At 36.9% G+C, this 24314-nt stretch overlaps 2 protein-coding genes across 2 annotated transcripts; both read right to left on the bottom strand.

Moving 5' to 3' along the window:
• Positions 1–8496: 8496 nt before the first annotated feature.
• On the bottom strand, positions 8497–14923 carry LOC114645362 (extracellular calcium-sensing receptor-like). Its single transcript, XM_051922520.1, has 6 exons — positions 14706–14923; positions 14039–14330; positions 12410–13234; positions 11648–11875; positions 11123–11246; positions 8497–9537 (listed from the first exon to the last, which is right to left on the bottom strand). Exons 1-6 carry the CDS (start codon positions 14918–14920, stop codon positions 8627–8629), a joined length of 2595 nt encoding a protein of 864 aa, XP_051778480.1. The 5' UTR covers positions 14921–14923; the 3' UTR covers positions 8497–8626.
• A 4802-nt stretch (positions 14924–19725) lies between these two features.
• Positions 19726–23615, bottom strand: LOC114645361 (extracellular calcium-sensing receptor-like). Its single transcript, XM_028793222.2, has 4 exons — positions 23529–23615; positions 22772–22999; positions 22239–22362; positions 19726–20648 (listed from the first exon to the last, which is right to left on the bottom strand). Exons 1-4 carry the CDS (start codon positions 23550–23552, stop codon positions 19738–19740), a joined length of 1287 nt encoding a protein of 428 aa, XP_028649055.2. The 5' UTR covers positions 23553–23615; the 3' UTR covers positions 19726–19737.
• Between the last annotated feature and the right edge of the window lie 699 nt (positions 23616–24314).

Here is a 24314-nt window from a genome sequence, read left to right as displayed (position 1 = left end):
AGTTACTTTAAAATAAATTCATCAAGAACATGGGGACACAGTTGGAAACTTGTTAAAGGTAAATTTTGCATGAATGTTAGGAAGTTTTTGTTCACAAAGAGAACCATAAACATATGGAATAAGCTACCAAGTAGTGTGGCAGACAGTAAGACTTTAGGGGACTTTCAAAACTCAGGATGATGTTATTTGAGAGGAATTAAGTGGAAAGGATTAATGAGCTTTGTTGGGCTGAATGGACTGTTCTTGTCAAGACTGTTCTAATGTTCAAATGTAAGTCACAGTGGTCTTAGAAAAATGCCTAGGCAGCATGTATAAATCTACATGTGGAAAGAAATTGTGTGGAGTGGACTTAATTTTCATGTAATATTTAAAATTGGTAAAATACAATACAATACAATGCAATTTATTTTTGTATAGCCCAAAATCACACAAAAAGTGCCGCAATGGGCTTTAACAGGCCCTGCCTCATGACAGCCCCCAAGCCTTGACTCTCTAAGAAGACAAGGAAAAACTCCCAAAAAAACCCTTGAAGGAAAAAAATGGAAGAAACCTTGGAAAAGGCAGTTCAAAAAGAGACCCTTTTCCAGGTAGGTTGGGCATGCAGTGGGTGTCAAAAAGAAGGGGGTCAATACAATACAATACACAGAACAGAACAAATCCTCATTACAGTATAAAAATAAAAAAATTACAAGTATGGAGCAGAATTTAACGGTAGATGATATCACATAATATGATTTGGATTTGTTTAGAGTCCTGGAGACCTCAGCCATCAAGTTGCCTCCCCCATTTGGCCATTCCACAGCTGAAACAGCGCTGGGCCAGCCAATCTGATGAAAGGACCCCTCTTTCCCATGATTCCTGCGATCCTCCATTAGGGATGACTTTACCTTAGGCAAGCAAAACAACTTGGCAGGTTGGCCATGGCACCAGGTGCCACATTTGAGTACCGAGAAGAGAAACAGAATAGGTGAGGGTTAGTAACAAATTATAACTATCATGTTACTTATGTTTTAGTGCTAATGACTAACAACAGAGATGCAGTCTGTACAGTTGATCAGCAGCTCTAGTCAGGATATGCTAAACTGAAGTAGTGAGTCTTCAGCTGGGATTTAAAAGCTGAGACCGAAGAGGCATCTCTTATAGTAGCAGGCAGACCATTCCACAGTTTAGGGGCCCTGTAACTAAAACTCGACCTCCCACTGTTATGTTATTAATTCTTGGAATCATAAGCAGACCGGCATCTTGCAATTTTAATGTGTGGTTTGTAAGTCATAATAAGTTCAGACAAGTAAGTTGGACCTGGGGAGGATTTTGAAATCTGCCCTAAACTTAACAGGGAGCCAGTGTAAGGATTTAAGAACTGGAGTTACAGTATGTGTTCGTATTTTCTTGTTCTTGTAATAATTCTTACAGTAGCATTTTGGATTAACTGGAGGCTATATAAAGAATAGTTTGAACATCCTGTGAACACCACATTGCAGTAATCAATCCTACTAGAAATAAATGCATGAATTAATTTCTCAGAATCCTGTTTATTTAGAAAGGGCCTTAATTTCCCAACATTTTTAAGATGGAAGAAACATGATTTGGACAACTTTGTAATGTGTGCTTTAAATGACATGCCAGAGTCAAAGATAACTCCTAGATTGCGGGCTGATTCAGTAAAATTAATGGTGATTCCAACTGAGTTAAATGATGACAAAATATTGTTATGATCAGCGTCATTCCCTCCAACAATTAACATCTCTGTTTTATCTGTGTTTAAAGACAAGTAGTTCTCATTCATCCACTCCTTTAATCCACTGACCCAACTAATTAAAGACAACATTGGAGAAACTTCATTTGATCTAAATGAAAGGTATAACTGGGTGTCATCTGCATATGAGTGAAAATTAACATTATGTTTCCTAATGATAGATCTAAGTGGAAGCATGTAAACTGAAAATAATAAAGGTCCCAGTACTGATCTCTGCGGGATACCATATCTCACTTCAGTGTATAATGATGGAGTACTGTCAGGACACTTCTGTACATATTGGAATTGATTTGATAAATAAGAACTAAACCAAGCGAGCACAGTGTCTGTATAGTAAGTCCAACATCATTTTCTAGCCTGTGCAGTAAAATAGAATGGTCAATGGTGTCAAATGCTGCACTTAAGTCCAACAACATAATTACAATGGAGTTTACTTCATCAGAGGATATCAGAATGTCATTTACAACATGCGTTAGTGCCGTTTCTGTACTATGACCAGTGTGGAAACCAGACTGGAATTTCTCAAATAAATTGTAATGCGTAAGGTGTGACTGAAACTGACTGGCAACTACTTTTTCTAGTATTTTAGAGAGAAAGGGTAAATTTGAAATAGGTCTCTAATTATTAAGTATGTGTGGGTTTAAGTCTGACTTTTTAAGTAATGGTTTAATGACTGACACTTTTAGTGCACCAGGGACTGTGCCATGCAATAATGAACTATTGATAATGTTTAGAATTGGCTCTACAAGAACATCCATTGCACTTTTTACTAGTTATGTTGGCACTGGATCTAGGGAACAAGTAGTGGGTTTCATTTTAGAAATTAAAGTTAAGACTTCCTGCTCAGTTACAGGATTAAAATTACTAAAGTGCTAAATGCATTGTGAGGCATGGTCAGCTAAGCTAGTATTTGGTTTGTACTGTGATGCTGAGATCTGGGATCTTATATTTGTAATTTTCTCATTGAAGAAGTTCATAAAGTCCATCCATCCATCCATTATCCAACCCGCTATATCCTAACTACAGGGTCACGGGGGTCTGCTGGAGCCAATCCCAGCCAACACAGGGCGCAAGGCAAGAAACAAACCCCGGGCAGGGCGCCAGCCCACCACAGGGCATGCACACACACACACACCAAGCACACACTAGGGACAATTTAGAATCGCCAATGCACCTAACCTGCATGTCTTTGGACTGTGGGAGGAAACCGGAGAACCCGGAGGAAACCCACGCAGACACGGTGAGAACCTGGGAAGTGAACCCAGGTCTCCTAACTGCGAGGCAGCAGCACTACCCAATGCGCCACCATGCTGCCCTGCATAAAGTCTGTACTGCTAATATCTGTTGGTATTTTGCCTTGTAGATCTGAATTCCCATTTGTTAATTTAGCCTAAACAGTTTAAACAGTACCCGAGGATTTTAATTATTGCTATCTATTATTGTAGAATAGTATTCTGAGCAAGCTTTATAGAGAGCATTTTTATATTTTTTAACACTCTCTGTCCATGCAATTTGAAAGACATGTAGCTTTGTTGTTCTCCATCTGCACTCCAGTTTTCGACACTCTAATTTAAGAGCTCGAATGTTTTCATGAAACCAGGGAGAGTTTCTATGTGCTTTGATCACTTTTGTTTTAAGGGGAGCCACTGCGGCAAGGTCACATTATAATGTGATGTTAGCTAATCTAAATTGTTTTCCACGTTTACATTTGATGTTAACTGATTTAAATGGTTTTCCACAATTACCCTTGACTTGCTCAAAGTATCTATAAATTTTGAAGCAGAATTACAATCTAGATGTCGCATTGGTTGATCATACACCTGACTATAATCCTACAAAATCCCTGACTTTGTGCAAGTGTACCTATAAGAATTAATGCTGGTTTGAAGGCAAAAGGTAGTAACACCAAATATTGATTTGATTTAGATTTTTCTTTTGTTCGCTCACTTTGCATTTTGTAAATTGATAACAATAAACAATCATTATTTATATTTCTGAAAGCATTCTTTGTTTACAGCATTTTTTCACACCTGCCTAAAACTTTTGCACAGAACTGTATATATATATAGTCAGGTGTATGATCAACCAATTACACCAAACAGGTGCTAATGATCATCAATGTCACACGTAGGTTGAAACACAGTCATTAACTGAAACAGAAACGGCTGTGTAGGAGGCTTAAAACTGGGTGAGGAACAGCCAGACTCTGCTACTAAGGTGAGGTTGTGGAAGACAGTTTCATGTCATGGCAAGATTGAGCACAGCAACAAGACACAAGGTAGTTATACTGCATCAGCAAGGTCTCTCCCAGACAAAGATTTCAAAGCAGACTGTGGTTTCAAGATGTGCTGTTCAAGCTCTTTTGAAGAAGCACAAAGAAACGGGCAACGCTGAGGATCGTAGACGCAGTGGTCGGCCAAGGAAACTTAGTGCAGCAGATGAAAGACACATCAAGCTTGTTACCCTTCGAAATCGGAAGATGTCCAGCAGTGCCATCAGCTCAGAAGTGGCAGAAACCAGTGGGACCCAGGTACACCCATCTACTGTCCGGTGAAGTCTGGCCAGAAGTGGTCTTCATGGAAGAGTTGCAGCCAAAAGGCAAAGCGACTCAAGTGTTAATGAAAACATAGGAACTGGGGTTTGACTGATGAGTCAAAATTTGAAATATTTGGCTGTAGCAGAAGGCAGTTTGTTTGTCGAAGGGCTGGAGAGCGGTACAATAATGAGTGTCTGCAGGCAACAGTGAAGCATGGTGGAGGTTCCTTGAACGTTTGGGGCTGCATTTCTGCAAATGGAGTTGGAGATTTGGTCAGGATTAATGGTATTCTCAATGCTGAGAAATACAGGCAGATACTTATCCATCATGCAATACCATCAGGGAGGCGTATGATTGGCCCCAAATTTATTCTGCAGCAGAACAACGACCCCAAACATACAGCCAAAGTCAGTAAGAACTATCTTCAGCGTAAAGAGGAACAAGAAGTCCTGGAAGTGATGGTATGGCCCCCACAGAGCCCTGATTTCAACATCATCGAGTGTGTCTGGGATTACATGAAGAGACAGAAGGATGTGAGGAAGCCTGCATCCACAGAATATCTGTGGTTAGTTCTCCAAGATGTTTGGAGCAACCTACCAGCCAAGTTCCTTCAAAAACTGTGTGCAAGTGTACCTAGAAGAATTGATGCTGTTTTGAAGGCAAAGGGTGGTCACACCAAATATTGATTTGATTTAGATGTCTCTTTTGTTCATTCACTGCATTTTGTTGATTGATGAAAATAAATGATTAAAACTTACATTTTTGAAAGCATTCTTTGTTTATAGCATTTTTTCACACCTGCCTAAAACTTTTGCGCATTATTTTCATTTTTACTTTAAAACTTTAAAACAAAACTTTTCCTTTATTTCCGGCCCCAGGTGTGGTTACATCTCTTTATCACAGGACGTATAACGCTGCTCACGTTGGGGGGTGTGGCTGAATGCACGCATGGTTTTGCTTGTCGCTTGTCATTGTTTTAAGAGCTGGGAGCACATGAAGCGTGTCTGCCAACAGCAATCCAACAACAACTAGGTTAGATGTCTGTGGACTTGTTTTAAATGATGTCCCACTGCCTTCTCTTGCATGACGTTGTAAAAACAATACTTGTCCTTTATTTCCGGCCCCGGGCATGGTTAAATCTCTTTCTCGCAGGACATATAACGTTGCTCACGTTTTCAAGGGGGGAAGGGTTGAACATATGCTAAGGAGATGCCGTTGGATCATCTGCTGTCTTTCTGCTACTGCTGCATTTACTGTTGTGATCATTTTAAAGCCTGTACAGCAGCTGTCCTTTTGCCACTTCGCGTCTCTGCCGCTCGCGTTGTGAAGGGGGGGAGGGTGGGTTAGGGTGGCTGAACGCATGCAAGGAGAAGCTGTCGGATCATCTGCTGGGTTTCTGCTGCTGGCGAGCTACATATTTTGCTTGGCACTTGTCGTTGTTTTAAGAGCTGGGAGCAAGTTAAAGTGTCTCTCGCGGGATTTCAAATTGTCTTCTGAGAAGATCACGTCTCGTCTCCCTAGTCTCCCTCCCAAAGATTTTTTTATAATAGATATATATATATATATATATATATATGGTTGAAATAGTTTACTGTCAAATAAATGCAAAGAGTACGCGACACGTGTTTCGCCCTCATTCTGGGCTCATCAGGCGTACACACTCCACTGCACTCCCTCCCGGGAATTGAACCTCGGACGTCAGCACCAGAGGCGATGCCCCTAATGTTGCGCCACGGCGTGTGGTTCGTTTATTTGACAGCATGTAGATCGGGGTAATTACATTCACGGCATTCGTAGTCTGTGTCACAATCTGATTGTATGGGTGGTTACCTACCAGGTAACGCTTGTGGTTGGCCAGCAATCTGCTAACATCTGCCACGGTGCCCTCAGTTTGTGAGGAGCAGATCATAGAATGGTTGAAATAGTTTACTGTCAAATAAATGCCAAGAGTACGCGACACGTGTTTCGCCCTCATTTTGGGCTCATCAGGCGTACACACTCCACTGCACTCCCTCTCGGGAATCGAACCTCAGACGTCAGCGCCAGAGGCGATGCCCCTAACATTGCGCCACAGCGTGTGGTTCGTTTATTTATTTCGATTCCCGAGAGGGAGTGCAGTGGAGTGTGTACGCCTGATGAGCCCAGAATGAGGGCGAAACACGTGTCGCGTACTCTTTGCATTTATTTGACAGTAAACTATTTCAACCATTCTATGATCTGCTCCTCACAAACTGAGGGCACCGTGGCGGATGTTAGCAGATTGCTGGCCAACCACAAGCGTTACCTGGTAGGTAACCACCCATACAATCAGATTGTGACACAGACTACGAATGCCGTGAATATATATATATATATATATATATATATATATATATATATATATATATATTTGAAGCTGGAGATCCACAAAGGGAGAAAAAATGAATCACGTATCATAAAGTAGTTTTTATTCCTGAGCTTTCAACCCCTACCAGGGGTCTTCATCAGAGGATAATGCTTAGACTTACAAGAATCAAAGGCAGTATATAGCAACACATTAAGTTGGAGGAGGTGACTAAGTCAGTATGATCAAGAGGTGTGGGGGGGGGGGGGTGGGGGTAGGGGTTTGTATAGTTTATTAAGTACATGTTCTTCTTAAGTTAGCATATGCTGGATTTATGTCCAAGTGTCTGTTGATGGCGTTTTCATTTGATAGCCAAGACTCGGCCAACTCTCTGGCACTTTTAGTACTGGCCTTAAATTTTACTTTTACATTGTCCCAGTTGAATGTGTGTCCTGTCGATTTAGTATGTGCATAGATCAATGCGATGTTCCTGCACACGTGTTGAGATTCTTTTTGAAGTTTGTCCTATGTATACCGCTGAGCAAGAATTGCATGGGATACTATAAACTGCGTTTCGTGTTTCTGCTGTCGATTTCTTGTTTTTGGCATTAAAGAGGACTGTGCGCAGATTGTTCGTGAGTTTGTGTGCTATTCTGACGCCCCACTTGGTCAGGATGCGTGCTGTACCTTCTGACACCTTGTGGTGATAAGGGAGTGAGTGCCAGGTGGGGTGGGGGTTCTGATTTAAGTCGATTGTTTGCTGAGTTATGTGGCGTCTTCTGTGTAAGCTCCAATTAATGAATGTTTTTGAGTATCCGTTTGAGGTGAAAAGGTGGAAGAGATAGCGTCTCTCATTAATATATATATATATATATATATAAATATACAGTAAATTAAAGGAGCAACCAGGAAATCAAAAATATACAATAAGATATTTCTCTCCATTAATCTATTTCCTAATTCTCTCCCTGTCCATGAATGTTTTTACCTGAAAAGCAGAGAACTCCAAACAACCCTTATAACAATTGAGAAAACAAAAGCCAGGGAACAAAATAAAAATTAGTATTTAAATTTCTAGAACTCCAAGTCAGAGATTGCCAAAACTCAGCTTAAGCAAACAGCTGTTGTCTGTGTTGCTTCTGAAGTAATGCTGACAACAGAGTAACCTCTCATGATAGCCCAGCACTCTTAAGTAATGCTGGAATATGTTTACCTGCTGAGGAGGTGATAATACATAGTGACAGTGAATGCAGTACATTGTGTGCTTTCAGCTTCACTTTGACACTAACTGTGAAAGCTTGTAAGCACAAAGTACATGCTCTCATGTCATACAGGACACACCAACACACACCTAAATGTTTCCATCCTTAGCATCCTATGGACATCTCTAGAAAAACTTGAACACCCAAAATAAGCCCAAATAAATAATGCAACCTCGACATAAAAAGTTATTGGCCTAAAAAACAGACCTGTCCTTTGACACTACATATTCGTGGCACCTAATTAGCGCATTCTTGTTTGATATTTTAAGGATATGTTATTCATTTTCACAATTCAATGATCAATATATCCACCCATCCATTTTCTTTAAATGTTTTTTTCTTCACAGCCTATTCTGGCATTTAAAGGCACATGACAGGAGCAATTCCTTGATGTGATCTGTCACAGAGCACATTGTCACTATCACTAACGGAGGTACACTATATGTGAAATCAAAATCAGTGATTAAATAAATACACCTGAAGTGTAAATTACAGCTTTGGCAGGTATGAACAGTATGATGATGTAGACATACTAAAACAGTAATTCTGATCGACAGTTTTTATTGAATTTATATTTATTTGTACTAAATGGCCTGCTTTCATTTATACTTCAGCTTAACATAATCATTTCCAAAAATTGTTAAATACCACATGGCTTGTTTTTAAAAGTAATATTAATTATTGATTCATATCTATAGAAACCTTTTTTAAAGCACAGACATTAAATTAAATTGAACAGGTGATGCAAATTATTTGTTTTTCTGCTCTCTTCCCAATAAGGCTTTCTTTGTGTTTAAGTCAGGTCTGAGCAAAATTATATAACATTTTGGAGCAAATATTGCAACAAGAAGTCCAAAGCTGGATGCCAATATAGCAAACACCTCTACAGCCACTGTGTATTTTCCTGGAGAGCTCACATAAGCAGGTATGAATGTGATCCACACAGCACAGAAGATCAGCATGCTGAAAGTGATGAACTTGGCTTCATTGAATGTGTCGGGTAGGTTTCTTGCCAGGAAAGCTAAAATGAAGCAGACACATGACAGAAGACCAATATATCCCAGAAGGCAGCTAAATCCAGTTACTGACCCGACATCGCATTCAAATATAATTTTCACATTTTGATTTTTAGTGTTTCTGGATGAAAATGGTGGTGCAGTGTTCAGCCATATTATACATATGATAATTTGAATAATGGTGAAAAACAGAATGGTGCCTCGCTGCTGAGTAACCCCAAACCACTTCATTATGTTATTACCCGGTAATGTAGCTTTAAAAGCTATTATTACAACAATTGTTTTCACTAGAATGCAAGATATACAGAGAACAAAACTAATTCCAAATGCAACATGCCTCACCCTGCAAGTTAAGTCTGATGGTTGCCCAATGAAACACAAAGAGCAAAGGAAGCACAGTGTTAGCGAGCCAAGCAAGAGAAAGCTGAGTTCTGAGTTGTTAGCTTTCACAACTGGGGTGTTTCTGTAATTGATAAATATGGCCAGCACACCAAGTGATAGAAAGACTCCAATGGAAGCAGTTGTAGTTAAAGTGATTCCCATAGCATCACCAAATGACAGAAAATCAACTTCCTTTAACACACATTGGCTTCTTTTATCATTTGACCAGAAATCCTGTGGACACTTCAGACATTCAGTGGCACCTGAAAAAGAAAATGAGAAATATCCATCCAAAAATGCATTGTTGAAGAAAATTTGATATATGGCAAACTAACTTTGTCCTGCTTACCACTTACAAAATGAATCAATGTTTCATTAGTGGTGTGTGGGAAGTTGTTTGTACAATCTCATGCTTCTTTTCTGGCTAGCAGGGCACCACAATAGTTACTGCTGCTGCTTCAGAGCTTCAGAAGAGCAAATCTGAACTTTTGGCATGATTACTGTCTGTGTGGAGTTTGTATGTTATCTAAATATTTTTCTGAGTTTTTACTTCAGTTGCTCTGGATCTTCTGTCATATCTTAATAATATGTCTGTTAGGTTAATTGGTCCCTTGAAACTGTCAAGTTGAGTGTGAACATGCATGTGAGCGTGCTCAGCAGTGGACAGATGTCAATGTCCAGAGCTGGTTTATGTCTTGTTTCTGGTTGTGCCAGGGTAGGCTAAATCCCCTCCAGTACCATAATTGGAGAAAATGAGTAGAGGAAATGAGTACACAAATGGAGTACTGAAAGAATTACATTTATATCCAATTAAATGTTATAATAATAATTTAAAACCTATTGAGACTTTGCTTGCAAAAAACAATTTTGAATGATTTATGATGATTCTATAAAACTAATGTTGTTTGGATTTGTCATTCCTCTGCACAAAGTGAAAACATTTTGTACTTATCCTCACTTCAGTTTAATACTGCTGTTGTGAACTGGTTTTATTGAATTTCTTTTGACTTATTCATCTTAGGAACATGAAACTTGACTACAAAAATAAAGATGTTTCATAATGGCCCACTTAATAGAAAACTAGCTTCATGTAGTAGTTCTGTCTATTCCATTACTGAGTTGAAGTTTGCATTGAACAGTTGTCTGAAAAGATTTTAACAATCAATACATCTCAGATATCTTTGTGTGATTCCTCTTAATTTGATTGAAGATGAATCAAAGTAACTATTAACTATTTACATGAGTGACAATTGTCATGAGCTGTTCTTGGATATTAGGCTGAAGTGAATAACTGAGCTTCTAACAGTTATGGTGTCTTCCACCACAGGCTTACTCCACTTATACTCTACTACACTTACTGTAGATCCTCCTGAGATTTGAGTTTTGAGCAGCTATTTGTCAACATTCTCTTACAGATTGAATGCGGCAGAATATAAATGGCCGTTTACATTGTGACACTCATTAGACAGTTGTAAGTCAAGTTCTAAGCTTACCTGGTAGGTGTTTATTTACTCTAAGGTGCTGATATGCATTCAGTATGCAGAAAAAGATGCATTTGATCTTTATTAGTGGCTGAAAAATATCCACACTTCCATCAATTTCTCAGACATTGTACAAGTCAAAAATTGATAACTATTTTAATGAGTAATTAAATGCATAAAAAATAAATTATTTGTTTAGCATTATGTTATGAGCATCATCATATCAGTCTGATACTACCTATAACCCTGAAATTGCAAGTATGTATCATAAGTTTAACAGTCTTGTAAGTATCATAAAAATAACAGTAATATATTTAAAATGGTTTATTTAGTATAGAGTTCAAAGAATGTATTTTAACCTGCTTACCTATTCCACTGCTAATTTCCCCATCTGCACATGGCACACAGTCAAAACAGCAGACTGGCTCACCTTTTCTTGTTGCTATTCTTGTACCAGGCTGACAGCTTTCAGTGCAGATTGATTTAGGGGTCTAAAATAAAGTCAATCGACACAATTTACAGAAAATTGTTTGAAACCATGACATAAGCAAATTAACTATAGAAATGTGTAGCAAGCCACATTTTAATACTTATCTCTGATCTCTCTCTTAAAATACATGCATAAGGAATTGTATTGATGTATATTGATACATCAAAAACTACAGATTAATTTTTTAATAATAAATGATTATAATTAAACTTCTATCATTTTGTGGAACTAAACCATCAACCTACATGTAGTTTCAAAGACTGTACCGTTATTTTTAACATGAGATAAATCAAAATTTTTGGCAGTGACAGCATATCCTAAAGACAAAGGAAAAAAAACATACATGTGATAGTCATATATAGTCCTTCAAAGTCGAGAACTGTAACTAGTGATTTCATATACCTTTCCTGAATCAAAATTCCAGAATATACTGCTTTCATTAATCGTAAGCTTCTGCCCAGCTACAGCTGAATCATTAAAAAAACCCACAGTTTTGCTTATCATGGTGCCATCTTTGTCTTTCTGCCAGTTTATTATATCAAGGACTGGAAGTGTGTCACCATTTTCATCAAATGCCATTCTGTCTCCGGAGCGAGTTGTAAAACTCATGTTTTTTAGATAATGGAAAACCTTATGGTGGAAAAAAGAAACAGATATTTAAAATCATCATCAGCTTCATTTCATCAAAGTTTTCTTCTGTTCTGAGCTGCAGTTAAAATTTCTCATCAGTTTATACAATTGTAGTAATAATAATAATAATAGTAATATTATTTAATTCAAGTATATCAATAAGATTTAAGAATTATAACTAATACAAGTTAAATTCACTATAATAAACAATAAAATGCAACCCTAACCCTAACCTTCACGCATTGTGTGTGTTAGCGCTTGACTTTTTTTTGAGAATCCACTTCATTAAATTAATTACATTTTTAAATAATCTGTACCAAAAATTAAAAGAATAAAAGATGTTCTCTATAAATTATAAACAATATGAATTTTTTACCATGGAAAAGCCCTTTTAATATGAAGTCTGCAAACTTGGAGGTCAAGTGAACAGTAGCTTGTGTCAGGACAGAATGATCTTTATAATGACAGTTCTTATATTAAATATACATGACCTCTTTCACTTACTTCTGAACATTTCTAGAATATTTTGCTTACCTGCCATGGTTGTACATTTGACATATATGCACAGGTATTGTTCCTGAAGGGCCCTTTTCCATTTTCACAAGAAGCTAATTTATGTAAGGCATGTGCAATGGCATACACAGCTTTATAGACATTAAAGGAAGCTCTAATCTGTGATACATCAGTATATTCTGTCTTTGTACTCTTAATGTCCTCTGATCCAGTACACACTCGTTCTTCTACAACAGAAGCATTTGTTTTAGAATCATTTGTTGGAAATTTGCATCGAAATAGAGCTTCCCAGAACTGGGCCAAAAGATTATTATTGGAGTCTAAACTAGGCTTTGTTTGGAGAAGGAATTGTTCAAATCCTGGCATCTCTGCCCGTCTTGTGAGGAAGCCTATAGTTCCACCAAATGAGGCAAAGTTCTCATTGCTGGCTAAAACAGGATAAGCACTCCATGGATCACTTGCTATCCACTGCCTGCCAGTAATGTTCTGGTGAACAATCTCTTTCATTAACACAGTGACAACCATTTTTGTTAGAAACAAAACAATGATGTTTGCTGTTGATTGTTTTATAATGTTGATTATATGAAATATTTTTGTTCTGTCATTGATATTGATGGTTTCTGAGAAAGCAACACAGCCAAATTTTTCGACTTCCTCTTTAAAACTCAACAGAGCATTAAGCCCATAGTCATCATCAGCTCCTACTGCACCTACCCAAGTCCAACCAAAATGTTTCATCAGTGTTGTCATTCCTCTCACCTGAACAGTGTCACTTGGAATAGTTCTGAAAAAAGTAGGAAATTCCTGCTTGTTGCTTAAGCAGGAGCAGGTTGCACAATAGCTGATCTGTAAAAGGCATCCCCAAAATAACATAATCAATGTGGCACAGACTAACAGAAATACACAATTTATTAAGACATTTAATAAATAAATAAATAAATAAATAAATGTTTATTTCAAAATAAAAATATATCAAAATATTTCAATTGGACATTTTGGAGCAACTGTAGAACAAAATGAAAGGAATCAATAAAATGATGGATATGTCAGAGGCATCTGTAATAAAATATATGAAATGTAGAAAGCTCATACAATGCATATATAAATAACAGAAGATACAAAACAAGTTCCATTAGCTCAATGAACAAACTAAATTTAGATTCTCATTAATTTGCTAGAAGGAAAGTTGAATGTTCGTTTTTTCATCAAAATGCTTCCAATGACAATATGCTTCAATATTTCACCATGTGCATTATCCTATGAGGTGGCTTTTAACTCAGCCCAGTGAATCCAATCAGATTCCTAGTAACTACTGGGGCCATGTTTCTTTTTTTTTTGAAAATATAAACCTTTATATAGAATGAGTTAACTGAAAATTGCCTAACAGAAATGGAGCCAGTATCTTTCACTCTTACATCCCAACATTACAAGCAAGGTGTATTAAGTAATAAAACTGAATCTGTAAAACAAAATTGAAAACATATAAAATAAAATGAATACAGGTACATACAGTATGTATAAGTAGACAGTATAGTGGATTGTATTTTTTGGTAACATACACTCTGACAGCATTGTTTCAGTAACTTGAATTCAAACATGAACATTTTGAAACTGGCTAAAGTATATTAAATTCATATTAAAATATTTTACCAGAGGCATGCGAAACAGAGCCAGTATTCTTGATATAGAAATAGAATGTAGTGAAAGGGGATCTCCAATAATAGCAATGACAGGAGGGACCCCTTCACATTGATAATTGTTAAAAATGTCATCTTCTCCACCAATTAACGAAGCTGTCCCTCTCATTGCCTCTTGGAGATTCACACAGTTATCATACAGTTTGTACCCCAATGTCAGGTCAGGAAGAAGAGTCTGATCCTGATTTATTTCTTCGATTGCAAAAACCATTGCTTGAGCTCTTTGGAAAATTGCAATGTCAAAACTGTTAAATGAAATAGATTAAATTAAAAATGAATTATAAAACACCTCTAACTTTTGCTAGGAATGCTGCACATCTGTAATAATAGTATTAAATTAAGTATTCAATAGTATTCAATTAACCATTATTAAACAAAATACACAAATTTTCAATACAGTAGACATATAGCAATTATTATTATTAAATTATATATTTAATATACTATATATTATAATTATTAAATTATATACATTTATGCAGCTAAAAGAACAATTGGGAAATTATTATTACATGTAAATATAAAATGGCATGTCCTGTGTTATATTTTATCCATCATTTATATTTTTCTTTCTATAAAAAAGTAAGTACAAGCAACACTGTGCACTTAGTGTACTCTACCTGTCACATTTCCATTGTCCAGGTTTACTTCTGTAAGACAGTTCCGGTGGTATTGCCCTAAAATTGACAGCAAATATTGCACCTAACATGATATTGCCAGGTTTATACAAGCTATTAAAAGCAAAATTTCCTTGTGACTTGCATTTGAATTTGTCAGGTGCAGGTGCTGGAAATGCTAAAGCCAGAAATATAAATACACACACTATGCATTTCATTGCTAGAAGATGTAGCCCATTACAGATCTGGTTATTGTCTTGAGTCTTATATACTGTAGATAGCTTCCTCTCCAGAGAAGCACAGTTTGAAAAGCCAGTCTCACAAATAATTTGGAGTACAGCTGGGGCCACTGGGGGACAGGACGTACTGTTAAACAGCAGCTTGGCAGCCACACATTATATTTTATTTACAGTATGTTGTAGCTTGAATCTTTGTCTACTTTTTAAAATCTCCTTAAAGGTGTTTTCCTTCTAGTTTCTCTTATATGCTCCATACAGTAATATACAGTTTCATATAGTAATTTGAAAGAATAATCCACTATCATAGTTCTTATGCTTGAAAATTCTGGCAAATTATATAGTTGAAATTACACATTGATTAAAGATTATTAAACAGGTTATAAATGTAGACACAGTACAACACTGAAATCTCTATTAAACTTAAACAAAGCAATCAAATGAATTTCTAGACACAAATTTTAAGTCAGTGTGGTTTTCATCGCTCTATTTATTCAGAAGGAAACATACAAATAAAATATCAGATTTGCTTATTTTCTCATTTACAGAAACTTTAATAATCCTTTAAGCATTTAGACTTATTTTTGCAGAATTTTCTCATGCTTGGTGTTTTTTTCTAGTTTGTATTCTAAGAACAATATGAGTTCTTAAAGTAATCAAAACAGTAATAAGTACCCTAGGTTCTTGTCTATAAGCCGGACTCATGTATAAGCCAGAGACCAAAAATCATACGAAGTTTTAAAATAAAATCGTATCATAGATAAGCCGGACTCATGGATAAGCCAAACGTACTATAACCTATAACTAATAGAAGGGAGGGAAGTCAGTGGTCTCACTCGCACCCATTTAATTTCTTTAAGGGGGGAGAGAGTGTGAGATATTGGCGTCTCTCTCACTCCCCGCATGGCGCGGTTGGAGTGGCCGGAGCGCGTTCTTTCTGCTCTGGGCGTCGCCGAGTCAACACGTGCGCGTAGCGGTCATTTAAATTGTGATTTTATATGTAAGCATATTTAAATATATATCGCGGATTTTTTGCTGGTTCGCGGATTTCTGCGGACAATGGGTCTTTTAATTTCTGGTACATGCTTCCTCAGTTGGTTTGCCCAGTTGATTTCATACAAGGGACGCTATTGGCAGATGGCTGAGAAGCTAGATTGCTTACTTTTCTCTCACTCTTGCGCTGACTATCTGTGATCCTGACGTATGGGGATTGAGCAGGGGGGCTGTTCGCACACCTAGACGATACGGACGCTCGTCTAAAAATGCTGAAAGATTATCTTCACGTTGCTATCTTTTGTAAAGCGGATTCCTGAAAAGACATGCTGCACAGTGCTTCGCATACTTAAAAGCTCGAAGGGCACGTATTGATTTTTGACTGAAAAACAAACTCTGTCTCTGTCTCTCTTCCTGCTCCTGACGGAGGGGGTGTGAGCTGCCGCCTTCAACAGCTTTGTGCCGCGGTGCTTCGCATACCTAAAAGCCAAACAGCACCATTGATTTGTTTGCTAGAGATTGTTTTCTCTATCTATGTGACATTCTGTGGTCCTGACACACACACCTTTGAAGAGGAAGATATGTTTGCATTCTTTTAATTGTGAGACTGAACTGTCATCTCTGTCTTGTCATGGAGCACAGTTTAAACTTTTGAAAAAGAGACAAATGTTTGTTTGCAGTGTTTGAATAACGTTCCTGTCTCTCTACAACCTCCTGTGTTTCTGCGCAAATCTGTGACCCAAGCATGACAATATAAAAATAACCATATAAACATATGGTTTCTACTTCGCGGATTTTCTTATTTCGCGGGTGGCTCTGGAACGCAACCCCCGCGATGGAGGAGGGATTACTGTATAAGCCGGATTTATGTATAAGCCGATATTCTATTTTTTCATTTTCACAACTTTTTTCCTTAGATAAGCCGCGGCTTATAGACAAGAACTTAGGGTATTTTAAATGATCAATTAATTGTTTCCAGGCTTCAACATCAAAATCCTATACAGAGAGGCATGCATATCTGCCATTCAACCCTTAGTCTTCTACATAGACTTACACTGCTCATTTGAAATTCCTCTGGTATGTTTAACTATTGCTTTGCTATATCCCAAATATCTCTATGACTAATTTAAAATCCTGTTCCTGACATAATCATAAACAGTGGTGAACTGGAACTGGAATGTTGTCAAAAGTACTGTTTCATCTAAAGATAACCTGGGATTTGTTTCACCATCTGACTAAGGATGGTTGAAAAAGACAGTCGGCTGCTTTTATTTTTGGTTCCCTAGTACTGCTTTACATGCAAAACCACTTTGGCCAACTCTGCTTCCTTCTCGATGTTGGTCCAATATCAGAATTATGATGGAGTGAAGGTGGAGAGGGCTTCTGTTAAAGATTTGTTGTCTAAATTGTTGTGATTGCATTTACTTTAGGCTAACAGACTAAAATGGGATTATAGACCATTCCAACCACATATAATCCCTAACTGTAACTCTCATGTATCATTAACAACAGCTATTCTTTTATATTATGGATAGATTGGAAAATAAATAACAGTGACATCCTTACATAATAAATAGAACGTCTGTAAAAGGCATTAGAAGGAAAAATGAAAAACAGATTATTTTTTCAAACTTGCAGATCTGACTACTAGTGCATTAGAAAACCCAGAACATCTAATAAAGATTACCCAGTACAACAAGTACAATATATATATTTTTTTATTTAAAAAATTTGCAATTTACAATGGAAAGGATCCATCTATCCATCCATTTTCCAACCCGCTGAATCCGAACACATGGTCACGGGGGTCTGCTGGAGCCAATCCCAGCCAACACAGGGCACAAGGCAGGAACCAATCTCAGGCAGGGTGCCAACCCACCGCAGGACACACACAAACACACCCACACACCAAGCCCAATTTAAAATTGCCAGTCCACCTAACCTGCATGTCTTTGGACTGTGGGAAGAAACCAGAGCGCCCGGAGGAAACCCACGCAGACACAGGGAGAACATGCAAACTCCACCCAGGGAGGACCCGGGAAGCAAACCCGGGTCTCCTAACTGCGAGGCAGCAGTGCTACCCAATGCGCCACCGTGCCGCCCTGCATAATGTCTGTACTGCTAATATCTGTTGGTATTTTGCCCTGTAGATCTGAATTCCCATTTGTTAATTTAGCCTAAACAGTTTAAACAGTACCCGAGGATTTTAATTATTGCTATCTATTATTGTAGAATAGTATTCTGAGCAAGCTTTATAGAGAGCATTTTTATATTTTTTAACACTCTCTGTCCATGCAATTTGAAAGACATGTAGCTTTGTTGTTCTCCATCTGCACATATATACAGTATATTAAAGGAGCAACCAGGAAATCAATAATATACAATCAATGTTTTTGTGGGTGAGGAAACTCAAAACTCTGAATGAGGGACAGATCAGGTAGAAAGTTAAATTGACAGTCATCCCCTCCCTGTTTGTTCAAACAAGTCTTTGAAAAGTTGTGTAATAGCTTCTCAAGCCCAGTTTCGATTTGATACATTGTACAACATTACCAAAGTGCAGCACCATCAGAACTTCCACATGTTACATATACTTTGGTCTGTTCACATATTCAAACTTCTGCATGTTTTTCACTACCACATCTCCATCTCCATGTTTTTCAATCAATCAGACCCCTGTGGGTTACACAGACATTCAGGTAACCTGCTACATACCAGAATGCTCTACATAAGTTATTTCTCTCCATTAATCTATTTCCTAATTCTCTCCATGTCCATAAATGTTTTTACCTGAAAAGCAGAGAACTCCAAACAACCCTTATAACAATTGAAAAAACAAAAGCCAGGGAACAAAATAAAAATTAGTATTTAAATTTCTAGAACTCCAAGTCAGAGATTGCCAAAACTCAGCTTAAGCAAGCAGCTGTCGTCTGTGTTGCTTCCCAAGTAATGCTGACAACAGAGTAACCTCTCATGATAGCCCAGCACTCTTAAGTAATGTTGGAATATGTTTACCTGCTGAGGAGGTGATGATACATAGTGACAGTGAATGCAGTACATCGTGTGGTTTCAGCTTCACTTTGGCACTAACTGTGAAAGCTTGTAAGCACAAAGTACATGCTCTCATGTCATACAGGACACACCGACACACACCCAAACATTTCCATCCTTAGCATCCTATGGACATCTCTAGAAAAAACTTGAACATCCAAAATAAACCCAAATAAATAATGCAACCTCGACATAAAAAGTTACTGACCTAAAAAACAGACCTGTCCTTTGACACTACATATTCGTGGCACCTAATTAGTGCATTCATGTTTGATATTTTAAGGATATGTTATTTATTCTCACAATTCAATGATCAATATATCCACCCATCCATTTTCTTTAAATGTTTTTTTCTTCACAGCCTATTCTGGCATTTAAAGGCACATGACAGGAGCAATTCCTTGATGTGATCTGTCACAGAGCACATTGTCACTATCACTAACGGAGGTACACTATATCATGTGAAATCAAAATCAGTGATTAAATAAATACACCTGAAGTGTAAATTACAGCTTTGGCAGGTATGAACAGTATGATGATGTAGACATACTAAAACAGTAATTCTGATCGACAGTTTTTATTGAATTTATATTTATTTGTACTAAATGGCCTGCTTTCATTTATACTTCAGCTTAACATAATCATTTCCAAAAATTGGAAATGGCTTGTTTTTAAAAGTAATATTAATTATTGATTCATATCTATAGAAACCTTTTTTAAAGCACAGACGTTAAATTAAATTGAACAGGTGATGCAAATTATTTGTTTTTCTGCTCTCTTCCCAATAAGGCTTTCTTTGTGTTTAAGTCGGGTTTGAGCAAAATTATATAACATTTTGGAGCAAATATTGCAGCAAGAAGTCCAAAGCTGGATGCCAATATAGCAAACACCTCTACAGCCACTGTGTATTTTCCTGGAGAGCTGACATAAGCAGGTATGAATGTGATCCACACAGCACAGAAGATCAGCATGCTGAAAGTGATGAACTTGGCTTCATTGAATGTGTCAGGTAGGTTTCTTGCCAGGAAAGCTAAAATGAAGCAGACACATGACAGAAGACCAATATATCCCAGAAGGCAGCTAAATCCAGTTACTGACCCGACATCGCATTCAAATATAATTTTCACATTTTGATTTTTAGTGTTTCTGGATGAAAATGGTGGTGCAGTGTTCAGCCATATTATACATATGATAATTTGAATAATGGTGAAAAACAGAATGGTGCCTCGCTGCTGAGTAACCCCAAACCACTTCATTATGTTATTACCCGGTAATGTAGCTTTAAAAGCTATTATTACAACAATTGTTTTCACTAGAATGCAAGATATACAGAGAACAAAACTAATTCCAAATGCAACATGCCTCACCCTGCAAGTTAAGTCTGATGGTTGCCCAATGAAACACAAAGAGCAAAGGAAGCACAGTGTTAGCGAGCCAAGCAAGAGAAAGCTGAGTTCTGAGTTGTTAGCTTTCACAACTGGGGTGTTTCTGTAATTGATAAATATGGCCAGCACACCAAGTGATAGAAAGACTCCAATGGAAGCAGTTGTAGTTAAAGTGATTCCCATAGCATCACCAAATGACAGAAAATCAACTTCCTTTAACACACATTGGCTTCTTTTATCATTTGACCAGAAATCCTGTGGACACTTCAGACATTCAGTGGCACCTGAAAAAGAAAATGAGAAATATCCATCCAAAAATGCATTGTTGAAGAAAATTTGATATATGGCAAACTAACTTTGTCCTGCTTACCACTTACAAAATGAATCAATGTTTCATTAGTGGTGTATGGGAAGTTGTTTGTACAATCTCATGCTTCTTTTCTGGCTAGCAGGGCACCACAATAGTTACTGCTGCTGCTTCAGAGCTTCAGAAGAGCAAATCTGAACTTTTGGCATGATTACTGTCTGTGTGGAGTTTGTATGTTATCTAAATATCTTTCTGAGTTTTTACTTCAGGTGCTCTGGATCTTCTTTCATATCTTAATAATGTGTCTGTTAGGTTAATTGGTCCCTTGAAACTGTCAAGTTGAGTGTGAACATGCATGTGAGCGTGCTCAGCAGTGGACATATGTCAATGTCCAGAGCTGGTTTATGTCTTGTTTCTGGTTGTGCCAGGGTAGGCTAAATCCCCTCCAGTACCATAACTGGAGAAGATGAGTAGAGGAAATGAATACACAAATGGAGAGAGTACTGAAAGAATTAAATTTATATCCAATTAAATGTTATAACAATAATTTAAAACCTATTGAGACCTTGCTTGCAAAAAACAGTTTTGAATGATTTATGATGATTCTATAAACCTAATGTTGTTTGGATTTGTCATTCCTCTGCACAAAGTGAAGATGTTTTGTACTTATCCTCACTTCAGTTTAATATTGCTGTGGTGAACTGGTTTTATTGAATTGCTTTTGACTTATTCATCTTAGGAACATGAAACTTGACTACAAAAATAAAGATTTTTCATAATGGCCCACTTAATAGAAAACTAGCTTCATGTAGTAGTTCTGTCTATTCCATTACTGAGTTGAAGTTGAAGTTTGCATTGAACAGTTTTTTGAAAAGATTTTAACAATCAATACATCTCAGATAACTTTGTGTGATTCCTCTTAATTTGATTGAAGATGAAGCAAAGTAACTATTAACTATTTACATGAGTGACAATTGTCATGAGCTGTTCTTGGCTATTAGGCTGAAGTGAATAACTGAGCTTCTAACAGTTATGGTGTCTTCCACCACAGGCTTACTCCACTTATACTCTACTACACTTAGATCCTCCTGAGATTTGAGTTTTGAGCAGCTATTTGTCAACATTCTCTTACAGATTGAATGTGGCAGAATATAAATGGCCGTTTACATTGTGACACTCATTAGACAGTTGTAAGTCAAGTTCTAAGCTTACCTGGTAGATGTTTATTTACTCTAAGGTGCTGATATGCATTCAGTATGCAGAATAAGATGCATTTGATCTTTATTAGTGGCTGAAAAATATCCACACTTACATCAATTTCTCAAACATTGTACAACTCAAAAATTGATAACTATTTTAATGAGTAATTAAATGCATAAAACTTAAATTATTTGTTTAGCATTATGTTATGAGCATCATTATATCAGTCTAATACTACCTATAACCCTGAAATTGCAAGTATGTATCATAAGTTTAACAGTCTTGTAAGTATCATAAAAATAACAGTAATATATTTAAAATGGTTTATTTAGTACATAGTTCAAAGAATGTATTTTAACCTGTTTACCTATTCCACTGCTAATTTCCCCATCTGCACATGGCACACAGTCAAAACAGCAGACTGGCTCTCCTTTTCTTGTTGCTATTCTTGTACCAGGCTGACAGCTTTCAGTGCAGATTGATTTAGGGGTCTAAAATAAAGTCAATCGACACAATTTACAGAAAATTGTTTGAAACCATGACATAAGCAAATTAACTATAGAAATGTGTAGCAAGTCACATTTTAATACTTATCTCTGATCTCTCTCTTTTATAGAAAACACATGCATAAGGAATTGTATTGATGTATATTGATACATCAAAAGCTAAAGATGAACTTTTTAATAATAAATGATAATAATTTAACTTCTATCATTTTGTGGAACTAAACCATCAACCTACATGTAGTTTCAAAGACTGTACCGTTATTTTTAACATGAGATAAATCAAAATTTTTGGCAGTGACAGCATATCCTAAAGACAAAGGAAAAAAAAAACATACATGTGATAGTCATATATAGTCCTTCAAAGTCGAGGACTGTAACTAGTGATTTCATATACCTTTCCTGAATCAAAATTCCAGAATATACTGCTTTCATTAATCGTAAGCTTCTGCCCAGCTACAGCTGAATCATTAAAAAAACCCACAGTTTTGATTATCATGGTGCCATCTTTGTCTTTCTGCCAGTTTATTATATCAAGGACTGGAAGTGTGTCACCATTTTCATCAAATGCCATTCTGTCTCCTGAGCGAGTTGTAAAACTCATGTTTTTAAGATAATGGAAAACCTTATGGTAGAAAATAAGAAACAGATATTTAAAATCATCAGCAGCTTCATTTCATCAAAGTTTTCTTCTATTCTGAGCTGCAGTTAAAATTTCTCATCAGTTTATGCAATTGTAGTAATAATAATAATAATAGTAATATTATTTAATTCAAGTTTATCAATAAGATTTAAGAATTAATTATAACTAATACAAGTTAAATTCACTATAATAAACAATAAACCCTAACCCTAACCTTCACGCATTGTGTGTGTTAGTGCTTGCCTTTTTTTTGAGAATCCACTTCATTAAATTAATTACATTTTTAAATAATACCAAAAATTAAAAGAATAAAAGATGTTCTCTACAAATTATAAACAATATGAATTTTTTACCATGGGAAAGCCCTTTTAATTTGAAGTCTGCAAATTTGGAGGTCAAGTGAACAGTAGCTTGTTTCAGGACAGAATGATCTTTATAATGACAGCTCTTATATTAAATATACATGACCTCTTTCACTTACTTCTGAACATTTCTAGAATATTTTGCTTACCTGCCATGGTTGTACATTTGACATATATGCACAGGTATTGTTCCTGAAGGGCCCTTTTCCATTTTCACAAGAAGCTAATTTATGTAAGGCATGTGCAATGGTATACACAGCTTTATAGACATTAAAGGAAGATCTAATCTGTGATACATCAGTGTATTCTGTTTTTGTACTCTTAATGTCCTCTGATCCAGTACACACTCGTTCTTCTACAACAGAAGCATTTGTTTTAGAATCATTTGTTGGAAATTTGCATCGAAATAGTGCTTCCCAGAACTGGGCCAAAAGATTATTATTGGAGTCTAAACTAGGTTTTGTTTGGAGAAGGAATTGTTCAAATCCTGGCATCTCTACCCGTGTTGGGAGGAAGCCTATAGTTCCACCAAATGAGGCAAAGTTCTCATTGCTGGCTAAAACAGGATGAGCACTCCATGGATCACTTGCTATCCACTGCCTGCCAGTAATGTTCTGGTGAACAATCTCTTTCATTAACACAGTGACAACCATTTTTGTTAGAAACAAAACAATGACGTTTGCTGTTGATTGTTTTATAATGTTGATTATATGAAATATTTTTGTTCTGTCATTGATATTGATGGTTTCTGAGAAAGCAACACATCCAAATTTTTCGACTTCCTCTTTAAAACTCAACAGAGCATTAAGCCCATAGTCATCATCAGCTCCTACTGCACCTACCCAAGTCCAACCAAAATGTTTCATCAGTGTTGTCATTCCTCTCACATGAACAGTGTTACTTGGAATAGTTCTGAAAAAAGTAGGAAATTCCTG

This window comes from Erpetoichthys calabaricus, chromosome 2 (genome assembly GCF_900747795.2).
Source record: "Erpetoichthys calabaricus chromosome 2, fErpCal1.3, whole genome shotgun sequence".
NCBI classification, from domain to species: Eukaryota; Metazoa; Chordata; class Cladistia; order Polypteriformes; family Polypteridae; genus Erpetoichthys; species Erpetoichthys calabaricus.
This window is presented reverse-complemented; position numbering and strand designations above follow the sequence as displayed.

Coding starts and splice junctions, on each gene's coding strand:
- LOC114645362 (XM_051922520.1), bottom strand. CDS start 14,920: ATGAAATGCATAGTGTGTGTATTTATATTTCTGGCTTTAGCATTTCCA. Junction 14,331..14,705: donor GGACAATGGAAATGTGACAG/GTAGAGTACACT, acceptor TTCATTTAACAG/TTTTGACATTGCAATTTTCC. Junction 11,876..12,409: donor CAAATGTACAACCATGGCAG/GTAAGCAAAATA, acceptor TTCCACCATAAG/GTTTTCCATTATCTAAAAAA.
- LOC114645361 (XM_028793222.2), bottom strand. CDS start 23,552: ATGTCAAATGTACAACCATGGCAG. Junction 22,363..22,771: donor GGAATTTTGATTCAGGAAAG/GTATATGAAATC, acceptor ACTTTATTTTAG/ACCCCTAAATCAATCTGCAC. Junction 20,649..22,238: donor GGAAATTAGCAGTGGAATAG/GTAAACAGGTTA, acceptor TTTCTTTTTCAG/GTGCCACTGAATGTCTGAAG.